Source organism: Trachurus trachurus, assembly GCF_905171665.1.
Source record: "Trachurus trachurus genome assembly, chromosome: 6".
Classification (NCBI taxonomy): domain Eukaryota; kingdom Metazoa; phylum Chordata; class Actinopteri; order Carangiformes; family Carangidae; genus Trachurus; species Trachurus trachurus.
Window position 1 is genome coordinate 25013276 of NC_139897.1, and position 25729 is coordinate 25039004.

At 39.2% G+C, this 25729-nt stretch overlaps 1 protein-coding gene across 1 annotated transcript; it reads right to left on the minus strand.

The window, feature by feature from the left end:
- Nucleotides 1–284: 284 nt before the first annotated feature.
- hsf4 (heat shock transcription factor 4) lies at nucleotides 285–24984 on the minus strand (the record flags this gene model as incomplete). The annotated part of the gene is made up of 12 exons (XM_083974523.1): nucleotides 285–344; nucleotides 7892–7957; nucleotides 8149–8266; nucleotides 10195–10425; nucleotides 10900–11018; nucleotides 12165–12264; nucleotides 14243–14310; nucleotides 15589–15664; nucleotides 20728–20852; nucleotides 21586–21713; nucleotides 21823–21931; nucleotides 24859–24984. 12 exons carry the CDS (start codon nucleotides 24982–24984, stop codon nucleotides 285–287), a joined length of 1326 nt encoding a protein of 441 aa, XP_083830649.1.
- Nucleotides 24985–25729: the final 745 nt, after the last annotated feature.

Genomic DNA, 25729 nt, shown 5'->3' on the forward strand with positions numbered 1-25729 from the left:
CAGCATTATATTGTCTTTTCAGATCTTCCCACTGAGATAGACTCATTAATTAATATTAATTACATTTAAACATTTAAAAGGGTTAAACGGGTTTGGGCAGGAAAGGATATTTAGTTAAGATTACAAAGGGAATCTTAAAGCAAGGTTGGGTTTAGTCACAAGGAAGGAAATGGTTAAGGTCTGGTAAAAAAAAAAAAAAACTTGAAAGGAATTAATTAGGAATTAATAATAAACTTTGGGGTAATATTTCAGTTACCTCCAACTCCGTCCACAGCTCGGGTCCGTCACTGTTCCTCACAACCAGCAGCTGGAAAAGCCTCCGCCTCCTGATTCTGGAACATGTACTGCGATGGAGGACAAACACATGTTTAGTCCTACAACTCTAATAACACAAAGACTTCTGCCTTATGTTTCAACACAACAGATACATGAGCAAAAGAACATCAGTCAGAGAGAGGAAATGAAGGAGGAGATAAAAGAGAGATACTGTTGAGGCAGCCGGCAGCAGGTCTATTATTATAATGTTCTAACAACACGTTTCAGTGTCAGTGTACGTCTAGCTCAGCTCTTTAGTGGTGTTCCCGGTGAAGCTACGAGATGTAAAATCTATTTTCCGACATGTTCCTCGTGTGTTCACTTCGCACTCATCGCTGCACAGTAATGTTTATTGATCCCAGATAACTCAGCAGCCGACCTGTGAGCTCTCTACATGTGCATTATATTTGCTTACTATTGACTGGATGGGAGTTTTATTTCTTATCTGTTCCAGCTAACTTCAGCATCTCAGTGATAGCTGACAGCAGCTCCTGTGGTGTGTGAGAGAGTCTGAGATCTCTCTGACTGAATTATGTCTTTGTGCCGTCCGACTGCAGAGAACAGAGCAACGCTTCGGTGTGAAGACTGTTAGTCTGCAGGGTCACCGGGTGGTCACGCTCTCATCGACTCTGTGTTTCTCTGAAGCAGAAAGAAGCTTCACCTGCAGCCGTAGCTACACTGAGATGGACAGAGTACTCGACCCCAGTACTTGAGTAAGAGTACAAATACTACTGTCAAAATTTACTCCGTTACAAGTAAAAGTAAAAGTATGAATAAAAGAAAAATGGCATAAAAGGGCTCTCACACCATCCCAACAAATAATAAGTAGCTACACTGGACTTTTGCTCTCTGTCGATTGGACCACTTTGTGACCTTGTGACATGCCAGGCTACAAGATGAGACTGTTGTTCACTCATGACGGACAAATATGGACACATGTGCAGACACACACGTAATCTGTATGTACTGTCTAGAGCTAGACTTCAACTCTGTATACTACCTACTGCTGTAACATGTTATGTCAAAATGTAAAAAGCAAAAGAAAAGATTATGATGAAGATTTTATTCTGTGGGTAATGGGGGTGGGACTAGATAAGCTTTTGCTTCACCCGCTTTCCCTTTCAGCCATGTGTATTGTATTATTTGAACTAAGATGAAGTGTGATGATGATGATTTAATTGACATGCCCGAAATAAACAAATAAATAAAAAGTAGCTCAGTCGACATGTTACTCGAGTAAGAGTAAAAAGGTACTTGCTTTTAAAGGTACTTAAGTATCCAAAAGTACATGCTTTTAAATTTACTTTAAGTAAAAGTAAGAGTAAGAGTACATTTCTTATTTTTCACATCAATGAAATACTATAATTTTTTCTAAATGAATCTAAGGACCTTTTAACTCTTGTTTCTGAGAATTAACTCTTTGAAACCACCTGCGTTAGGGGTTAGGGTTTCCTTCTTTGACAAACACAGCTTATGTCCAATAGTATTTTAGAAAAAAAAAAAAAAAAAAAGAGCAGACCTGAAAGTAACAAGTACTTTTCAGCCTTCCTAGAAATTAACTCGAGTAAAAGTAAAAAATTATTTGTCTTGGAAATGTATTCAAGTTAGAGTGATAAGTACCAAAGAAATCTAATACTGAAGTAAAGTACAAATCCTCTGGATATGTACTGTTACTGTCCACCACTGAGCGCAGCCCACCAGCAGAGCCTAACATCGCTCGCTGTGTGGACGAGACGCCCACTATCATCAGGCTGTGTGTTCGACGCCTGCCCGCTCAACGGCTACAGCAGAAGCCGCGATGGGAGGAAGCAGATGCACCACGAGAACTAAGCAAAGATTGAGATCACATGACGTTTTCAGGTTTAGGCCGATACTTCAGCTTCAGTTTTAGCTTCAATGCACTGGCTCCCTTTACATTTTAAGAGTTAACTTTACATTTTTTATGACTTTTTTTGAACTGGCTCCAGAATATATAAGTGTCAGTCCTGTCATTGCCTCTAAACTCAGGAGTGTACACGAAATTCTTTCACATGTGAACACACATGCAACGTTGCAAATCACATGTGTGTTCACCAAAGTTTCACACTTTTAACTTGTCAATATCTGTGATAACATTAAATAAAAACTTCTCTGCTATATTCTACAGTGTTTTGGTTTAGGGCTGCATGATACACACAAACACACAAAAGGAAACTGCAGTTGAGTTTCAATCAGGAGTGATTGCTTTTATCTTTTTCATTTTAGGGTAGGCTAAAATAATGATTATGTGATTATTTCTTGGGTTTGTTTCAACCAAACAAACATGTTTCTTTCCTCACAACTGGAGAATATTATATGTAAGCTGAAGCATCTCTGTAGCACCGCAACCCTAATGGAGCAGACAATGTCATATTTTACCTTTAATCAAAAAGATTGCAGATCCTTTGATTAGGATTTTGTAGGTACATGCATTTTGTATTTTGATTATATTTTTGATTAAATGTGCAGCCATTTTCTTATTATTAATATTGTTGTTGTTGTTCTGCTGTAAAATGCATCCACCTCGTATCTTTCTCTTCTGACACTTTCTCACTGGAATCAAATCAGCACATGGTTTATTCATTATTTTTGCTATTTTGGCTCAACCGTGTGGGTTTTCATACATTTTAACAATGACCTACGCTGAGATAATAGCCAGCTCCTACAATTACTCAGGACACTTCAAATCAAAGTGAGGCAGGAATGAGATGGTGGTGTTTTGTTGGTGTTATTACCAGCAATATGCTCTACTATGACTTAAGTGAATTTGACACCCAAAAGTCAAAGTTACCACATCTAAAAAAAAACTAATTTTAACACAAAACTTTCATATTAACTGTCTGAATCACTATTCGCACAAGACTTTGCTGAAACACATCTAAAAACATGTCTGAAAACCCATTGAATCTTATTGCCACTTCCTTTTATCACCGCCTCATCCCCTCGCATTTAAGTGCCTTCCTGTGAGCTACGTTCACTTGTCAACAGCTCTGTGTATATATATCCTCTCTACAGAGGGAAGAGGCGGCTTGTCGGGGAAGCAGAGAGGAGGAAGAGAGGTAGAGAAGCAGTAATGAAGAAGCTGAGGACGGAGAGAGAGAGAGAGAGAGAGAGAGAAGACAGGGGAACTCAAAGAGAGGCGGATGTGAAAGAGGAATATCACAATTTGTCTGCTGGCTCGGGACTGCGGTCAGAGAGAGCAGTGATAAATCAGCTGAGAGTGAAACCACCAGAGTCAGACACACAACCCAGCAAAGCCTTGAGACTGTGGAGGCAAAGCATGACATGAGTGGTATTCAGATTTTTCCAAAAATGAATAAAAAGAGATCTTCAAGTCGGGCTGAAGCGCCTGAAGATGGTTACACAACATCTTTTGGGTAAATGGAAGTGTGTGAGTGTTTGATATATTATCATCACCACCAGAATACGAGGGCAAACCAAAAGACGCACGCACACTCAAGACTGACTGGGGAACTGGAAGTGGAAAAAAGCTGCAGCACTCTCTAATTAGTGGGAGTAGTATTGACTGTCAGCTGCACAAACAAAATCAAACGGGGGGATAGATAGAGGAGAAACGAGCTCCTCCTTAAAACGAGATATTACACCGAGCATCAAGACATCTGCCTTTCAGACGGAGGAGGAGGAGGAGGAGGAGGAGGAGGAGGACCACGGCTCTGGATAATGGATGATAATGACTTTTTCTAGCTACACAAGAGCTGTTGACGCGTTATCATCCACTTCTACTGGAGCACTTGTTACCAAAAAAAAGACATAAAAAGGACTCTGTTATTTTCTCTCTGGTAACTGTTAAGATCAAGAAGTGCATGTGACATGATCAGGACAGCTCTGCAGAGGACAAGTTCATATTATATTCAACAAAGAGTCCTGCACCAAGTTTTACAAGTTGACTTACTTTTTGTCTGTTGTACATATTTATGAATTGATGCAATTTATCAGGAAGCTGAGGGCTTATCAAGAAAACTGCAACCTCTAATCAATGGATTTGTTAATGCTTGTGACTGGAAACTGAACTTAGCTTATAAATACAGACTTCATGGTCAGTCAGAGAGAAGGAAACTTGTGTTGATTATTGATTTGACTATTGATGATTCATCATCAGCGTATGTGCTGGCATGTGAACATCCTCATATGTTTTATTTACAGTATTTTGATTAAGTCACAGTATATGCTGTTATTGGTGCGTAAGATCCGATACGATGTGATAAGATAATATTCGATCTGATAAGATACGATACGATAATATAATATAATATACGATGCGATACGATTATATAATATACAATACGATAATATAATATACAATACGGTGCAATACAATGCGATATGATACGATACAATAATATAATATACGATAGGATACAATAATATAATATAATATACGATACGATACGATACGGTTATATAATATACAATAAGATAAGATATGATAAGATAAGATAAGATAAAGTAGAAAAAAGCAGATGTAAAGAATACATTTATATATATATAAAATAGACATTCCATAAAGTTTTGTAAGATATATTGTTGTATTTACTGTTGCTATTTATTTATGGTGCCATGTATGTATTATTTTTTATCTTTATTATTACCAACGTGCGGTGAGAGTCTGTGCCACATACTGTTTACCTGATATGAACTTGTTTTTGTCTCCCTTCTCTTTCTTTTATTTGTCTTTTAATGAAACTGAGTCTGCTAAACCGAATTGCCCCTTGGGGATAAATAAAGTTGTCTGAACTGAACTGAACTGAACTGAACTGAATATACAGTTTTGAGTTGTACAGACTGTTAAGTATTTGTTATTGCTGTTAATATTTTGGTTTTGGTTGTCATTCTCTTGTTATCTTTTATCTGAATTTTTACATTTTACATTTATACTGTATAATTGTATTGTACTTGGGTATATAATGTTTAATATTTTCCTTAATTCAACAGACATGGAAAAAAAAACTGGAGCATTTACTGTAAACATGGGATCCTCTGTGAAACTACTCTTGGCTAGTTATTATGACAGATGTTTCAACAGCACACGACCCAGCCGGGAAAATACAAAACCAAAGGTAGTTCAAGTGACATCTAACAGATTAGGCAGCGTTTCTCAAATCCAATCAGGCAAACACACTTTCACCGATTTGACACCAGACTTGTATATCAGTCACAGTATCGATTACCAGCCGACCCTCTCTCCACACACACACATCAGCCGTTAAATGCAGTGTAGCAGACTAGTATTTCTTAGAGTATTTCTGTGGAGGTGTGGCTGCACAATTAGTCTGTTTTGTGCATTTCCTGCTGCTGCTGAGGAGGAGGAGAGAGCTTTTCACAAAGCACCTGAAAAACTATTTAAGCGCCACAATATGTCAAGACAGACTGAACAGCCTCACTATCGTGTCTATTCAATGCGAGGCGGCCAGAAAATTGGACTTCAGTGACATTATTGATTACTTTGCCCGCATTGAGTTTTAACAGTGGGCTGTCTGACATTCGAGGTACAGACTGAGAGGACGGTGGTGGTGATGAGCGGGGAAACGAGGGGCTGGGGCGGACATTTTAACATTATTTCGGTCCGGATGCAAAATCTGTAAGCGACACCGGACAATTTGATTTTCCTCCTCAGCAGCAAAACCGACTCTTTTATGAGTTGAGTGTTGAGTCACTGATCTGTTCAACAGAAACCCTCCACCTGCTGGAAGCTCTCCACACTGCACCGACCTGAGTGTTGTTACAGTAACGTGGTTAAATTCAGTGTGTCAATGAAATCAATGGGTCTGATGTGTATCTTTAGTGATGGCCTTAAAGGAATAGTTCACCAAAAAATGAAATTCACCCTCTTGCTGATGAATTCTCCGGAGTAGTGTTTTATTCCTCAAAGTGCATCTGGAGACCCGGGAGGCCGGTTCGTAGTCCAACGAAATCCTTATATGAGAGTCAATAGCGCCCAACACAAAAAGGTCCATAAAACTACACAAAACCCTTGTAATATTCCTCCACACTGCCACTCGAAACGACGTCATCGCGTAATCGTGATCAATACTGTTAACGCTGTAAAAATGTCCTAAATGACGTTGTTTTGAGTAAACTCTGGACTATATCCCTTCAGGACACTTGGATTGCAGTGGACGAGCAGTAAGGAGGAAGATTACAAGGTTTTTATGTAGTTTTATGGACGTTTTTGCTATTGACTCTCATATAAAGTTTTTGTTGGACTACGAACTCCCCTCCCAGGTCTCCAGATGCACTTTGAGGAATAAAAAACTACTCCAGAGTATTCACCAGCATGAGGGTGAGTCAATAATGACTGAATTTCATTTTTTGGTGAACTATTCCTTTAAGACACACGTTCACTTGAGCTCACACCTGATTAACCTGGTCATTATATGGGGCTAAATATTATTGCATTTCACAATTATAGTCTAGATTCCTGTATATTTTACATAGATTGGGAGTGAACAGCACCATGCATTTTAAAGCTAAGTGCTATTGAGTCTAAATGAAGGTTAAGATCGACCATCCAAGGTGCAGTGCAGGGAGATGTCCACACTAACTTAGTGGATGTGACTCATGAGTGAGTCAATGCTGTGGAAGAGCAGATCGTACTATTCACCCACTACACAAGAACAAAGAGGGGGTTAATAAATCTATTTTAATAAAAGATGAAGTAACTCTATGTAAAGTGAAAAGCTCATAGTCTGTGATGATGGTGATGAACCGTCAAAAGAGCTTCAGTCTAATTCTTTTGGTTGTACGGTTGACAACTTTACTGTTCTGGTTCAGTCTCACTCCTCATATCAATGTCAGCTCAGGTGAAGCCGAGGTACAGAACCTGCCCAGCACCAAGCAGCGAATAGACAACATTTAAGCAGCCACCTGGTGGAGACAGTGGAGCATTTTGCAGCTATAGAGACACATGTTTTCCTAAAGAGTCGGTGGAGACCAAAAACCAAGCTAAAAGTTAGTGAATGTTGGACTGAAATGCAACCGTAAAAGAAATTTAACACTGTTTTAATAACACATTCACTATATCAAGGGTGTAGGTTTACTTACGGACCATAATTCTGGTGCATGTTAGCCTATTATAGCATCAAGTCCTGTCCAGTGTCCCTACCAATGTTGAGACCAAACCTATGTCCTTAATGTTTTAACTTGAACATGAATCACTAAAATCAAATCAAAAAGATTGTTTCCAGTCGTGTAAAAAAAAAAGTCTGTAAACCTCCACATGAATATTCACTTCCTTCATCTCTAGAAAAGACAGACATTGTTCACATTGCACCACAAGTGGTCACATATCAAGAAAATGAAAACACAGATCTTTTTTAAGACGTGAACGGATACCTGTGGCTGTCGTCTTAAAAAGAAGAAGCACTCAGATGTTGTTTCAGACATACAGTACTATACATCTTGAGTTGCCGTCATGCAGCAGCAGCAGCAGCAGTATCATTAAATGTGCAGGTGGTTCCTCTTTAGTAGGAAACCTTCTCCCTTGAGGCTCTGCTCACTTGTTATCTACAGTATTCGGCTGTCACACTGGATGACTTACTGATTTGAGGTTGGACTCCATCTCTGTGAAGTTCCACTCAGTCAGAGGTAGGCTTAAACTGAAGGGCTGCACACACACACACACACACACACACACACAGAGGCAGGAGAGGGAGAAAAAAAAGTTAATTTGCTGCTGTGTATGAAAATGGCAGATACAACTACCAGTTTGAAATTTTTTAAATGTTCAATATCAGACTTGTCAGAGCGTATTTGCAGTTGCCTGTCAGCATGTTTCTGTTTGTGTGATCTACTGACATCCATAACAGCGCTGGTCCCGGCCTCCACGGTGCTCTGCTGATGGCTTCTGAGCAGCAGCTGCTGCAGCTCCTCCAGGCTCATGTCCACATTCTCCACTGTATCGGAAACCTCCACCCTGAACACACACACACACACACACACACACACGCACACACATAGACACACACTTAATTCACTGCACAGTTTTCTGCCTCTTTAAACATCTGTGTTTGGTGAAACTAGGTATAAACTTTAAAGGGCAACTATTTAAGTCCAGTCACTTTACCGTTGTTTTGCTAATAACCTTCCTCCCGCCCATGTGCATGTGTTTTTTTAATGAAGCCGGTGAGAAAGCAGCAGTGGATGATGTTATATATCATATATGTATGACAATGTGTATCTTTGTGTAGTGTTATCTGTCATAAACAAGAGATTACAGGTTATGGGTTGGAGGCGCTGATCTTGTAAGGTGGGTTTTCAGCCAAGAGACACTAGGTGGAAGGCAGAGAGCCTCCATTCTCCTTCGTAACAAGTTACAAGTCATTTATGTAACCGTCACAATTACTCCTGAGATGGTAAAAATGTAGCATAGTTAAGGTAAAAAATCGTGCATATTCCTCTTTGAAATGAGTTACTGTAATCCAGGTTTAAAATTAAGACAAGCTAAAAACTAAAACTAAAATCAGCCAGGTTTATTCATTTAAACTGAATTTAAACTGAGTTTAATACATAGGGATAACTGTGCATATCCAAATTAAAATTGAATAAATTTGTATGTAAATACATATACGTATATATAAATAATTTGCATACCTAGTGAGTTACAGCTGCTCTTCCAAAAAAACATACATTGTTGCTAGCTAGCAAAAAAAATAAAAAAAGCTGTCTTCATGAGGAACTTGGGTTTCCTTGATCCATCTCAAAAATGTTGCCATTATGAAAGTAAATCCTCCTTGACTGCAAATTTCAAATGAATCCTATAGATTACATTTCAAACGGGTGTTAAAAAGTTTTAAAGTGCAAGTGAAAGGTCTCAGCACACCTGAAGATACAGGTGCGTAGGAGGAGGGCATAACCCAAATTGCAAAATTCAGAAGAAGCCCCCCGCACGCTGTCTCACTCTCAGTTATTTTATTAAAGCAACGTTTCGGTCAGGAATATGACCTTATATGCCCGATGAAGGTCATATTCCTGACCGAAACGTTGCTTTAATAAAATAACTGAGAGTGAGACAGTGTGCGGGAGCTTCTTCTGAAAAAAAGTTTTAAAGTAAAAACTAAACTCTAAACTAGTTTGGTGCAACAGAGGTTCGACTTAAGCTGTTAAAGGGATAGTTCAACATTTTGGCAAATTGGCCCATTGCCATAATCCCTATAGTCATAGCAGTAGGTTCGTTACCTTTATTTGTCGGTGTAAGCTATTTTTAGAACGGAGGAGCGGAGCGGCGAACTGCTCAGAGCTACGCTATGGAGGCTAAAGGAATTTCTTGGTTTCCCTCATCAAACTCATCAAATACAAAATCCCAAAACTCCAAAACGCTTTCATGGACAAGTTGTGACCTGCACAACCACCACGCTATGAGATAATAATGGAACGTTACGAAACTGAGCCGTTTTCGAGGTAAATACAGGGTAAATACAGAGTCTGCTTGCTGAAAAACTGTCCCTGAACGCAACACGCATCAGCGGTTTTGCATGAATTTACCTCTAAAACGGCTCGGTCTCGTAACGTTCCATTATTATCTCATAGCGTGGTGATTGTGCAGGTCACAACTTGTCCATGAAAGCGTTTTGGAGTTTTGGGATTTTGTATTTGATGAGTTTGATGAGGGAAACCAAGAAATTCCTTTAGCCTCCATAGCGTAGCTCTGAGCAGTTCGCCGCTCCGCTCCTCCGTTCTAAAAATAGCTTACACCGACAATTAAAGGTAACGAACCTATTGCTATGACTATAGCGATTATGGCAATGGGCCAATTTGCCAAAATGTTGAACTATCCCTTTAACCCTTGCTGGTGCAATCCGGCCTACATGTATAGTGTGTGCGTGTGTTCTTCTGACCACCTACCGATCGAGGGCGGGTCTCTTGGTCCTCCTCTCCACCACGGCGGCCGCAGAGCTCCTCCCCTCCAGGACAGACTGGACCATCGCGACCGGGAGGACAGGAGGTTCTGAGGAGCAGACCTCACAGGAGGAGGTCAACGCCACGGCCTCTCCTCCACCCACGTTGCCTCCTTTCCCTCCTCCTCTCACGCCTGGACTCACGGGCTCTTCTTTGATGAGCATCATGCACTTCTCCCTGCGAGCAAAGTCAAACGCTGTGAGTCAAAAGTGATGGTCGGTCAAGTAAATATTAAAAAAGACAGTCAGTTTGATGCAGCAGTGCCAAGTGCTTGTAGATGCTGAGGTAGATAATCACAAACAACTTTTTGCACAACTACATTTGCACTTCCTTTGCACAGTTTTATAGTTTTATACATTATGCATATTTAATTTGGTACAGATTTGTCTTTTTTCTCTCTAATTTATTCTAATATAGCATTTTATTCAAAACATATGCATACTGTACATAGTTTTATAAGGATATATAGTGCATATTTTTTTCTTACTTTTATGTGTTATGTACAGTATATATATTGCTCTTAGATGCCCTTACATTATATGCATGTCTGCTCTACTGGATACTTGAAATTCCTTTGGGATCAATAAATCTCTAGGTCTGAAGTCTGTGGAGTTGATGGTGGATGTAAGGTTGTGTGTTTGCATCACTCACCTGGTCTCATCAGGCTGCATCTGGAGAGCCATGCTGGCCTGAGAAATGTCAGTGACGTCGGATATGATTGGTCCTCCTGTCAGCCCACTAGTAGAGCAAGAGGCAGTGTCACTGGATGGCTGAGGATGAAGAGGAGAGGGACTGAGGTAACGTTTCTCATCCTGGTTTAATTTAAAAAAGGATAAATAAATGGAGCTGTAACATCAGAGAGGTATATTCTCTACAGACTGTATAAACTGAGTAACAAGTTTTACCATACAAAATACTACGCAGCAGAAGTTCAGCACTTTCCTAAAAAAAGAGCATTTTAAGTATTATGTGCCAAAGGAGCTAAAATTTAAGTCAAGTCAAAGCTGTAACCTCTACGGTATGGTTCTACAGCTACCCATTAACTCTCATTTATTAATAACTGTTATTATATAAAACCCACTCTATGATACAGCTAGACATTTGCAAGCAGTGGAGCCACCAGCTAACCCTCACAGTAAGTTACTTGTTCCTTTTACACAGCTCCCTCTGTCACTGAAACATGTACAGTATTTATGATAAAGCAACATTTTAGTGATTCAACCACTAGTGGCATTTTAAGGTAAGATAATTAGCCTTAAAATAAATATATTACAGCATTTATATCCTTTTTTTCTGTAGTATGAAGTTAAGAAACATGTAGTTAGCTCTTTGCCTCCATATTAAAGCCTTTATGTGGCATTTCTATGTTACAAAAACAGTTATCTTCCATCCACATTAACATTGGTTTGTACAGTGTGTGTGCACAGTCACACATAGCACATGTGTGGCTGTAAATCTGTCTCTACGCACTGCTTCCCTCTAGTGTTGGCAGAACATAACAGTTATGGAGCAAATTTATGTTCAGTATACATATTCAACATATCCAATATTTTTACTATGATATTGTGGATATTATGTTCCAAGTTCACTCTCTTGAGCTGCTGGAGACTGTGATTTACTCCGTATTACGACCGGTGGGTGCTAAATCAAGTGGCTTCGAGAGTAAAATCCCAACATGGCCGTGCACTCAGAAACACCAGGCAGTAACTACAGAGTTGACGTTTACTGGATGTGGCTGCCGGCATCATTTGTGCTCGGTGTTGGAAGGTCAGCAGCGCCCAGTAGTTTACTAATTATAGTTCCCAGCAAAATGTGTCATCGAGAGCTTCAATTACTACTACACATGGGCTTAATGTTTTATTATTTACTAGATATTATTACTTATTTATTTAATACAAACTGTATAATTTTCTCACCGACTGAATGTAGAAGGGCTCGTGCATGGGCTCCATTGGGTGACTATGGCTGAACTTGGAGGCAGGAGGGCTGGGGGAGCCATCATCCAGCATCAGGGGCCTGGAGGGAAATTACATTTTTAATCATTCACGCATGTTGAGTCATAACAGTTAGACATGACAATAGTGAGACAACATCATCACATCATCAGGGTACTGAATAATTAATGAGTAAAAAATTACACATTGAGGATTTGTTGTTAATTTTGGTGGTTTTGAATAATATAAATTCCTATAATTACTCTAAATTGAAAAGATATCTGCTTTTTACCACTATTAAAACCATGTACACTGTAAAAACTCAAAATCTTACCAAGAATATTTGTCTTATTTCTAGTCAAAATGTCATTTCTAGTCAAAATAAATCTAATTATACTTAAAATAAGACTCATCACATTTAAAAAGTAGCTTGTTTTTAGACACTTTTTTACTTTTTTCAAGCACATTTTCCAGTTTAAACAAAAAAATCTGATAGTGACGTAAGTTTTTCTTTCTTATTACAAGCACAAAAAACTTGTGTTCACTGGCAGATTTTTCTACTTATTTCAATTGAAAATTAGTTTGAAACAAGTGAAAACTGTCTAAAAACAAGTTAATTTTTAGGCGATGAGTCTTATTTTAAGTGGAAAGAGATTAGTTTTGACTAAAATTAAGACATTTTGACAAGAAATAAGACAAATATTCTTGGAAAGGTTTTGAGTTTTTGCATTGTAGGCCTAGCAATGAATGTGTCAAGGATTTAAAATATAAATTCTGCAGTTCGGCCATAGGAATGAATGGGACACTTGTTCACAAGGTCAATCAATCACTAACACATCCTAACTTTTCAGATAACACTCTGGTTTATCGCAGATACAGTTTCTGCTGTTTATGTTAATCCGTAAATCCCCTGCTTTCATCCCTCCCCGATGTTTAACCCAAAGTTACACCCTGGACAACAAAAGGGTTGCTTTTCCCACCTGTTACCAACTGGTATTAGCTGACAATGCTAACAACAACAATAATAGCAAAGCTTTGCTTCTCTGACTTATAGGCCTAGGCTACTATCTTGTCACTGGTATTAATGCTAACAACAACAATGGCTACCAAATGGTAACTTTTCTGACTTGTTACCAACTCGTAGGCCTAATTGGTAAATGGTTCGCTATAGCTACCCCCCTGATTTTAACAGTTCTACCGTTAGCTGTTGAACTGAACTGAGCTGAAACATTATACTTTTGCATTTAAAAGTGGCCTACTTTCATTACCAAATAGGAAAAGATGGCTGCATCTGTTAGCCACAATTGATCTTCATATGCAAAATGCCTCCAAAGGTTGTGGCCCATGAATTGGGATGAAGCATATTAGTCTGCTTTTTGTACGATTTTTCACCCTTTTTAAATATTTTTAGCTTTTTTAGTTGGTTAAGACTGAAAATGAAGAGGTAGAGTGAGGGGCTGAGTGCATGCTGAGATCATAGAGATGCTAAACATAGATCTCTTCAGGGAGAATATGAGAACAAGAAGGCCGTGCATAATTATGAGTAAAACACAGGGTGTAAAATGGCTCCTTTCCCAGGTAGCACACTGACCCTGATTTCTTTAGCATTTTTGTGCTCCGGCGTGCCGCTCCTTTCTCATGTCGGCCTTGTTCACACTCGGCAACAGAGCTGAACCAGCATTTTACACACACAGGCTGTAGCAGGGTCACGCACTCTGCTCTGCCTTCACTGTGTGTGTGTGTGGTGTGTGTATGTGTGTGTGGTGTGTGTGTGTGTGTGTGTGTGTGTCTGACTGACTGATTCAGCACTTGTCTCCATTCACAGCGCTTGTTGAGTTAGATTGTTCAGTTTGTCAGCTGAGCCAGCCCTTCCCTCTGCCCCTCTGTGGCCCTGTTTGTCTCACTTTTGTTGATTGCTCCACTGTTTGTGTGTATGTGAGTGTGTGTGTGTGTGTGTGTGTGTGTGTGTGCATGCGTGCGTGCGTGTATGTGTATGTGTGTGTGTGTGTGTGTGCGTGCGTGCGTGCGTGCATGAACGTGCGGTGTGTGCGTGCACTCACAGCTTTCTCTTTAGGCCCACAGTGCTGGGTGTGTTGGACTGCATCTGGCTGAACAGAAACTGAATCAGCTGGCGGAGAGAGAAAAAGCACAGCATGAATCAGCATCTTCACTTGGTCTCTCTCTCTCTCTCTCTCTCTCTCTCTCTCTCACACACACACACACACACACACACACACACACACACACAACAAACATACACACAAATACAAACACAAGTGGGAAAAGGAGGATAAATTACCTGACCTATCCTTCATCATCTCATCAAAATGTGTTAGATAATCTATGACATGGGACCTAACACACATTGGGCCTCTTTGAATTCTACCATATACTCCAGCTGTAAAACCAAAAATAGACCCTGAACAATAAGAAATTAGATGTGGTAAAGTTTTTAATGACTATATAACTATTTTGAATCACATATTTAACAAATCAAATCAAGATCCCAGGATGAAATAACTTCCTGTTATACACCGCTGTAGGTGTGTGCCTGCTGGATCCATTAGAGCTGCATTTGTTGTAGTTGTTGTAATAGAAGCTCAGAGGCAGCAGACTAGACGCAAATTTAATATTTGTATACTGAATTTCTATATGACATAAAAGCAGGTATGTAGCACATATATGTCTAGCCCATATAAATCTGTATCTTTATGTATGTTTATGTTGTATATCCATCTCAAATTCTGCCAATATTGATATTATAAATAAGTCTAAAAGTCAGTTTAGAGAACAGTTTTGCAAAATGTGAAGGTAGGCACATTTAAATCTGTATGTGCATGTGGTTGAATGTGCATATGTTAACTATATCATTCACAATTTCTATCACATAAAAATTCACAATATAGACTTTGAAATGTATGTTCATACAAAGATTTTAGCGTTGGTTTTTCATGTATATTCATAAATGTTTATCTTTATATATGTGGAGGATGGATGGATTGATGTGACATGGCAACATCACTCTTGATACAGGCCCACATGTGTCATATATTACATTTCTAAATGGGATGATATGTGGTGATGAAGCTGCAGATATGATACTGATTAGGTGCAGATACACAGTATATGTATATATATATATATATATATATATATATATATATATATATATATATATATATATATATATATATATATATATATATAGTATGCATTGCACATATAGAGAATATACTGTACACCCTATAGTTTCCAGTCTCTTACTTGTGAAGCTCAAACTGCAGTATAAAAGACTTGAGAACAGAAAGTCAGGATGTAGTTCACTGCCTACAGTTTGACTCAGATGTGACTTCTTGTTCATGTCATTCAAACACACACACACTCAAACACACACACACACACTGACCTTGTTCATGACTTTCTGTTGCTGTGTGTGGTTCTGCCTCAGTGAGACCACCTCTCTCCACAGCACCTCGTTCTGCCTGCAAACAGGAGGAGGAAGATGAGAGGACAGAGAGCAGCCATGTTTAGTAGGAGTCTGGAGTCATGCTTTCAGATGTATTCAACATCCTCTGTACCAAAGAATTTCAATTATTTACTGCTCCACTAAAACGAGCAAAACTGTGGGTTTATATACAGTGGAGGGAATTAGAAGAGATTCACTATGGATTATCTATAATCAGCTGATCGGCACTAAAAACAAGAGTCTGGGTGGGTGGGTGCATGTTTTCTTTCTATTTCCTCCCTAATAAAGCCTGAAGTTTAATCCCTTCCACATTTCACCCGACTTCCAGGCTCTAACAGTGTTTCCACATCACTTTTCATCCAGGTGTCACCCACTAACCTGCCACTGCAGATTCTGCCGGCTCAGCACTATACGTGGCCTTCCCTCCCTCCCTCGCCACTGCTCTTTGATATATAAACCTCATTTACTTGTTCTCTGTGACAGATAGGTTCATAACAAGAGAGAGCGTGCAACGTTACTCCTCCTCTGCCCAGAGTTGATGTCACAGTCAGTCTGCACCGGCGGGGCTTTATTTTATCTGTCAGACACAAGCAGTGCACAAGCAGCAGCAGCACAGAGGGAAAGACAGTAGCTGCGGCTGAGGAGGATGTTGCCTAGAAAGGTGTGGCCCCCTCGTAGTCGCCGTAGACCGCAAGGGCCAAACTAAATGAAACAGTTTGGTCTCCTGTTGGCTCGTAACTTCGACAACAAATAACTTTTTCTACAACACCTAGAGGTTTTAAGGCCCTTGGTTTATACAGCTGTATCATTCGCTGCTGCAATCGGCTGAAACCCAATACTGCAGTACTTATGTAGTCTTACATAAATGGCTATATTGTTACTGTATATTTAATAGAACAAAATTAGTTGTGCAGAAAAGAACACAACATAAAGTTGCAGCAATAAAGTACAGTGAAGCATCATCCTCTTTTTATGCACCAATGGCTTGGAGCAAACTACCTTTATGAATAAGAGACGTTACCTATTTAGATAATTTTCTACTTTCTTTTAATTTATTCTTCCAATTTATCTATTTATTTTCTTATGTTTATATTTTTACAACTATATAGTACTATATAACTATATAGTACTGCTTGAGTTGCATTTTATGTATGAAAGTTGTTGCACCAATAAATTATTATTATTACTTTCCTGACCAACGGCAAAAAAGACATTCAACAATTCGTCCTTATACATCAAAATGCATTCTACCAATAAATAAAGTATAATAAGAGAATTATTTAAAAAAATATATCAAATATAAAGCTACTTAAAAAATGAAAATGTAAACTCAGTGAGTTTTTCCTGTGAGGTAGACTGACTTATTGCACAACACACGGCATAATGGTGGAGCCTGACAATGTTCATAGACCCAGGGCTACAATATGTATGTAAATAGCATTTTTGCCATTTAAACTTATGTTAAATGGCAAAACTTATGTATGTATCAGCCATTTCAAGAAGTTTAATGTGATCAGACTCAGACTTTCATTTGTTTTCAGGTACGATGATAAAATGGAAAAGGGTCGAGTCTGTGGTGGAATATTTTTCTGAGAGCTTTGTCCAGGCACATGCATGAACACGTGCACACGCACATTTGTTCACATTCGTTTCTAAGAATGTTGTTCATCATTACTGGTGTGTGTGTGTGTGCATATTAGTGTGTGTGTGCGCAAGTGTGAGTGTGTGTGTGTGTGTGCAAGTGTGTGTGAGTGTGTGTGTGTTAGTCAGGTGAGCAGGTGAACATTCTCTCCTCTCATTAGCAAACAATACTGAGCACAAAGCAGCCACATCACACAATGGACACACAGCAGCTATTTTCAGCAACAATAGCCTCTAGAGAAACAGTCAGTTCATCCACTGGGTAATTTGTTCCAACTTAGCAAGAGGAATAACAGACAGGTCAATCGCTCTTCTGAAATTTTCCCTGTAAAACCTGGCTACAAAAAGGGAACGTGGGTGCATTTAGACTCTGAAAGCAGCCACAGTGGGTTTGTATTTTTCCAAATTTGAAGGCTGCACAGTTTTAAATGTCTAATGTTTCTTTCTTCTAAAATTAAAGGTACTGAAACACAGGAAAATGTGTTAATATAACAATGAAAAGATGTCTACACTACCGCATAATAAACTTTAAGGAGCCCAAGGAGCCTCCTTCTGACACCCACTCCCACTCCCAGAGTGTCGCTTCAGGTACCAGTTACTAAATTAAAGATCCAGGAAGGAAGTCTAGTTTGAGCAGCAGGTCTAAGGCAGATTTATAATATTATAAGTCAGTATTTTATAACTCTGGAGGGTTTAACAGCATCGCATTTGCAATCATTTACTGAGACACCCGGCCAGGAGTAGTGAATCCAGGCTGCTGTGCATTAATTTAATTCAACACAAGGACACAATTTAAAAGAAATACTGTTAAAACTAGATTTTCAGACTCAATAATATGTAAAAGTATCAGGCCCGTGTCAGTCAAACGTGTACACTTTGCAAAATTGTCAATAATCAATTGCGACTGACTAACGAGGTCTTTTACAGCCTGAGGATCTGAGGCTTCTGGGTATTTCTCAGTCTTGTCTGATTGGTAATCCAGCCTTCTTAATTACGTTTTTGTCTGTATTTGCTATATTTAATTTATTTATTGATCTACTCATGTGCTGTACAGACATTTATCTATAGCCTACAATATTTTTTATAGGCTGCTTTCTGGTGCTGTAGATATAAAGTTTATTTCCAGACTCATCTTGAATGTTTATTATTAATTTTGTCTGATAAGCCTGTGCATATTTCTCATTTGTCCAGGTCATAGTATCTCAAAGGAATTTAAATCGAAAGCAACTGGACTTGGTTATTTGTCTAGGAAGACGTTTCACCTCTCATCCAAGAGGCTTCATCAGGGACTGGTCAGATGCGTAGGTTACATGAACTGATGAAGCCTCTTGGATGAGAGGTGAAACGTCTTCCTAGACAAATAACCAAGTCCAGTTGCTTTCGATTTAAATTCCTTTGAGATTAATTTTGTCTGTATTTTCAGATCTGTTAATTTCCCGCTATTTATGCATCAATGACTCATCTGCTGTACATGTACCTGTATGTATATTACAACAATATTTTCTTCATTGTTCACATCCTCTATTTCCTAAATGATAAGTTTATCGTGTGGATATTATTGTTGTGGTTGTTCTCTGGGGACAAATAAAGTTTCTTTAATTGAATTTATATTGAACTGGACTGTGTATTGGGGGAGGGATAATAGTATTAATTTTTGTAGTTCAGATCCCACAGCTGTTAGGCCACTGAGGTTTCACTTGAATATCAACATCTCAGCATTTTAACTCCATTTTAACAAGTATAAAATATTAGAGTTACTAATGTTACACCAATTTACATAACTGCTGTTGTGGTAGTGAACACACAACACTTGTTTAGGAGCTAAATGAGGCCTTGGAGGACCAGGGGCACATATGCGCTCCTATTTTTATTTTTTTTTATGGCTGTGCAACAAGCAGTGCAATCAGCGCTCGGACTCGTTTGGTATTTCCCTGACATTAAAAATGTTGCTTTGCCCATCTGTGTGGTATTTCGGTGCCCGGTACGGAGAGCATGGTGCACAGATGGGGAGGAGGGATGCAAACAGGTGGAAGGGTCATTGAAATGAAATGAAATGAAATGAAATGAGCCAGTGCAAAGCAAGTTAGTGGGATTTTGGCTGTTTGAGTGTTTTGTTTCCCACCGGGTGCTGACTTGTGAATGTAATACAGCTTTTCTAGCCTTGAGTTTTGTGCACATCTCACCTTTAACATCCCGGATATGTAGTCTACTGAGACTACTGGGTCTAGTCTAGTTTAAATACAGTGACACAGGGATAATGTATTTTACAGGCCAAGCTGAAATTTAGCTTCACCCCGACTCTCACAGCAAAAAGCCAGTGGGATTTTTCAATTGAATTTTGCATTTACTGCAGAAAATAATACTTGAATTATTTGTTCAGCTAGATACTCTTCATAAATAAAAACCACTTTTACGATTGTTGAAGCCTATATACAACCCACAAATGTAAAATGTTTATGAATGACCTGCACCCCGGTCGGCCGACTTCAGTGTCACAGCTGCTAAACTTCACACGTGTCATTTGGTTTAGCTCACCTACCGACGTTGTATAAACACAACGAAAAGTGTGAGAATAACTAAACACTACGTCAAAGCAGACTGGTGGGTGATGACACTTAAAGGGATAGTTCAACATTTTTGGCAAATTGGCCCATTGCCATAATCCCTATAGTCATAGCAGCAGGTTCGTTACCTTTAGTTGTCGGTGCAAGCTGTTTTTAGAACGGCAGAGCAGAGCCGCGAGCTGCTCAGAGCTACGCTACGGAGGCTCATGGGATTTCTTGGTTTCCCTCATCAAACTCATCAAATACACGATCCAACAACTCCACAACACTCTGGTGGACAAGTTGTGACCTGCACATTCACCACGCTATGAGATATTAACAGAACGTTACCAGACAGAGTTGTTTTAGAGGTAAATTCATGCAAAACCGCTGATGCGCGTTGCCTTCAGGGACAGTTTTTCAGCAAGCAGTCTCTCTCGTTTTCAAGGTAAATGCAGAGAGTGCTTGCTGAAAAACTGTCCCTGAAGGCAACACGCATCAGCGGTTTTGCATGAATTTACCTCTAAAACAACTCTGTCTCGTAACGTTCTGTTATTATCTCATAGTGTGGTGAATGTGCAGGTCACAACTTGTCCACCAGAGCATTTTGGAGTTGTTGGATTGTGTATTTGATGAGTTTGATGAGGGAAACCAAGAAATCCCATGAGCCTCCGTAGCGTAACTCTGAGCAGCTCGCGGCTCTGCTCCGCCGTTCTAAAAACAGCTTGCACCGACAATTAAAGGTAACGAACCTACTGCTATGACTATAGGGATTATGGCAATGGGCACAATTTGCCAAAATGTTGAACTATCCCTTTAACATCCCTGACAACCTCTGTGGTCTCCCACTTGTAAAAGCTAGTGTGTGTGTGTGTGTTTTAAACTCTCTACTCACTGTTTCATGTCCTGCATCTGACACTCCATGTTGTCCTGTTGTGTCCTGAGGAGCTGAACCTCGTACAGAAGTTTACTGAGGTCCTCCTGGCGAACTTTGGTCTCCTCACTCTTTACTATAGACACCTGCACACACACACAAAGTACAGCCTCATTCAGTAACTCTGCAATTTACAGACAAAAAGTTTAGACAAACTAACTCTTGTTCAGTTGTTTTTACATTTTACTTTCACTGTTTGGTGGATTTCCAATTTTTAAACATTAAATTGGTCCCTAGAGGATGGATCCTAATGACTGATGTAAGAAGAGCTGAATCGATAGTATCGGGACTTGGTTGTAGATCTTGAAGATGTTTTACCACCTCTGAGTCTCTTGGATTAGAGTCCAAAACTAGATGGACAGTCATAAGATTTCATATATTCATCAACATCTTTCTTAATTTGAGGACACAACCCAAATAAACTCTGATAATCCAAGCCTTTAACATCTTAGCTTTGTTATACAGGATACACAATGTTATGTGCACTACATATTGTAAAGGTTTGTATTTACAAAATGTTGTATTAAAAATAAAATAGACTTAATTCTATGAGACAAACAAATATGTTGCACATGTTTGTACTGTATGTATTTATGTCTTACCACAATATCTTTCATATAAATATCCTTTTTACTTCATTTTATTGTTAAATTCATCTTTATATATTTAAGATCCCTCCAATACTGTGATATTAAGTCGGCATAAAGTAGATACTGGTTATTTTGTTTGGAGACACTTTGTATTTGTCTGTTTGTGCATGTGTGTGTGTATTTGTGTGTGTATTTGTGCGTGTGTGTGTGTGTGTGTCTCTGTCCACACCTTTCTCTTGATGTGCTCCAGCATGTGTTCGTGTCCCTGGAGGAAGTACAGATGTTGGAACTCTGTGTCGTCTCTCTCAGGCTTCACCAGGCCGCTCTGCTCGATGTTCACCACCTTACGGAAACCATCTAGACACACACATATATATATATACACACACACAGAGTTAATACTGTGAGGAGGAGGAGGAGTGGAGAGAAAGAAGAAGAAGTAGGAGAAGAAGAAGAAAGTACTCACACATGTTGAGCTGTCGGACGAAGCTCGCCATGTTGTTGTGTTTAAAGTACTTTGGCAGGACTTCCTTAGCGAATCGTCCCTGGTCAAACACATGAAAACTGGTCCCAGTCTGAAACAGGAAACACATTTGACAAGACATGATCAAATGATCTCTCTTTTCTCTCTTTTTACATTTCCCCGGACATAATATCTTCACTTGTTTGTTTCCTTCTTATTTCATTGGCTTCATATTTGATATAAATACTAATACTAATACTAATCAGTCTGGATATCAACCAAGCATCAGTGGGACCAGTGGTTTTCTTTACCTGTTTAAATCTCAGTAAAATGACAAACAATGACGTTTTATGTTGTTTCAGAGCTGAATCTGAAACTATTAACAACTACTACATGTTGCTATCATGTACTGTAGCATATTATATCATGTAGCAGCTCTGTTGAACTTCTTCAAACCAACAGAGTTGAGAGCAAATAGCAAAAGTTCAAAAGGGTCAGGAAACGCTGTGATAACAGATAAGGCTGAATGAAGAAACCCATGTGACGTCACAGAGCCACACTCGAAACATGCTGCACCACTCATTACAACATCAGTGAGCGGAGCATCTGCAGGCTGCAGGGTGACACAGTCTGGAGGAACAGAAGTGAAGAAAGAGACCGGACGTTTGTTTCTTTCTCTTTTTTTGACTTTTCACTCTTTGAGCTTTGTCAAAGTCAAAGTTCATGTAAATGCCATGAGATCTCAAACACTGAGCTGAACCCTTCGTTTGGTTTTAAAAACCCAAATGTAGGTGAGTTAGAGCAAGTTTATAATTGCTTTATCTAAAGTCCTATAAACAAAATATGAGAGGATAAACATTTTATACTAACAACACACTCTTAAGCATTAGTTAAACATCTAATTCATATATAAAGCATTATCCCTTCATGCACCTACGTCGTCATAGTTTGTTCATTATTTACTTACACTTCATCACTGATCTGATGCCACTGGCATCTCCTAAATAACTCCTAAATAACTTAACTTAACTGATTAACTGCACTGTAACATTATTCTGTTATTTTATATCTGTTTCACTATGTTTTAGTTGTTCTGTCTCCCTTTCTGTTTTACTTCTTTTTATACCTGTTTTAATTCTTTCTCTTGTCTGTTTTTAAATAATATTTGCTTTTTATGTTCTCATTTTGCTAATATGTAAAGCACCTTGAGTTGTCTTGTTGCAGAAATGTGCTATACAAATAAACTTGCCTTGCCTTGCCTTGATATTACACTTAAATTATAAATGCTGAATCCATCACTGATAAAGAATATAAAAATATAATCATTAATCATAAACACATTATAGATCGTCTTACGCTACTTTAAGCTAAGGGTTTATAAATTACATAATAGTTAAGTGCTCATGTGTTCAGGCATTCATTATGAATTTCAGTACTGACAAGTGTTGATAAGATATCTTCTATAAACACACTCACTAACCATTAGTACGAGCCAAAATTACACATTGGTTAAACATCTATAACTGTGTTAACTAATGCTTAATAGTGTGTAGATATTATTGAGTAATTCAGGTGTATTGAATTATACATTAACATATCTCATATGTGCTTTTGCCTCAGATCATAGGTAACTGTTCTCAGGCAACATCATGTTTGGATATTTTCAAGCCTAAAGAAGAGTTGATCTTGAAGTTTTTCTGTTTATTTTTGTTCTCTCTGGTTCCTGATGTGACACCAGCATGAGGTCCGAGAAGAAAGTAACAACATTTTTTATTTCCTGTCATCATCATCATCATCATCGTGACCAGACCTCAGAGTTTTCCAGTGATGATGTGAATGTGCTTCATCATCGTCATGGACACGACTCACCAACCACCTGCTGTGACTGGACACACACAGACTATATGATGAAATGAGTTTTTGTTAAGAAGGTAATTTCTTTTTTTTGTTTTCCCCCGCCACAGGTTGAAATCTATTCATCTGCGGCGGCCATATTGAGCTTAGTCAGCCAATCAAACTCTCTCTCTCTCTCTCTCTCTCTCTGTCATGATGAGTCATGCTCTCTCTCCCAGTCTTACTAAGCAAATGTAATCTCGCTCTTTTTCATTTCTGTGTATTTAAACACTTTACACTTTTATTTAAATCTAAAATGAATGACCGTGTGCCGTCTGCACTGCAGCTGTGAACGGTGTGAAGTTTAGTTTAGACAATTTGTGGCGAAGATGTTGTTTTTTTTCTGTATTTTTTTTTTTTTTTACCTTGTATGTGGTGACGACGACGCTCACTTGTGTCTACTAATAGTCTGACAATGCAACAGCTGATGCTGCACACTCTAGATGTCATGGGATCGGGGCAGCATCTGTTTTGTGTGTGTTTGTCTCCTTTCACAGAAGAACAGAGACGCTGTCCTCTTATACGAACGTTTATCACTGAAGCCTCGTTTTGTGTCACACACGTGTCATCGGCTTTTATCATTTAAAAAAAAAAACGGTGCATCTCTTCATTATGTAAAGTGAGAACAATTTTCATGTCAGCATTTGTTTTACCAATAAATTGTTTCACAGTTGAACTCCTGTTTGCTTTTATTTTCATAGTTAGCTTAACAATTAGCCACTTACGCCGGGTCAAAGGTCAAAAAATCAAGCACTAGCAAGTATAGTGCGGTTTTTTTTCCATTAAATAAAGGCCGACACATATTTGTGGTTAATTATAGACTAATAATATCACCTTTTATGAAATCTATGACACAGTTTGCTGCGATATGAGAAAAATACAGGTGTTAGGAGAGTTTCCAATTCAAGATTTTGTGGTTAACAGTTCTCTACCAAGGCAGCAAGACTTACTTTATTATCAGTTTTTGTGTCTATAATGTTGAATATAGAGGATTTTATAGCATTAAAATCTGTTTTCACCTTCATGTAGCGTCATGATCTATCAGAGGGCTATCATATTTAGCTTGCAACACAACACAACACAACACAACACAGAGTTATGTTGGGATGTGTAGTAGGGACTAGGGAGCGTGTTTGTTTGACTCACGGCGCTCCAGCAGATGAGGTGGTTGGTGTCTGGATCCTCCACCAGCGTCCACAGCTTGGTGAGGAAGGCGGGAACGTTGCTGGCGTAGCTGCCGTCCACGCCCATGGCACCTGGAGACTCCTGCATGCTGAGACACCTGTCCACTGCCAAGACCGTTCTACAAGGGGAAACCTAGATATGTGCGTGTATGTGTATATGATAGTATGTATGTGTGCGTGAGTATGTATGCGTGCGTGTATGTATGTGTGTGTATGTGTGTGTGTGTGTGTGTGTGTGTGTGTGAAGACTCTCAGACTAGTCCATGTTTAAGAAACTCCTCTGCTGATGATCTGTTACTGATAATCCCAAGTTTGTCTCAGTCTCTTCGATTCCATCTCAGTCGGTCAAAGTCGGTCTCTGGTGCGTCCTCCTCCTCGACGACACGACAACAACAACAACAACGGCCTCACCTCGTCTCTGATCTCTGGTTTTTTTTCTTTTTTTCTTTTTGCTGATCCTCTTCTTTTCTGTTCAATTAATCCTCCTGTTTTTTGTTTTTATTATTTCTGCAGCTCTTTTGGTTTCTTTTTCTCTTTCACCCTCTCTCCTCTCTCTCTCTGTGTGTCCTCCCTGCCACACACCAGTCATCCAACTGAATGTCATCACAGAAGGTCCATGTCAGCACACACACACACACACACACACACACACACCATTGAAGCCCAACCCTGCCACCCCCCCACCCCTCCACCCCCCCACCAACACACACACACACACCCCTTGCCCCCCGGCCTCCCACTGACAATCAAGAGACAGCCCAGTAAAACAATATAGCATCCACACAAAAGCTTCAATAATACACCACTGTCCCCGCGTCAAAAGGCCGCTGGTT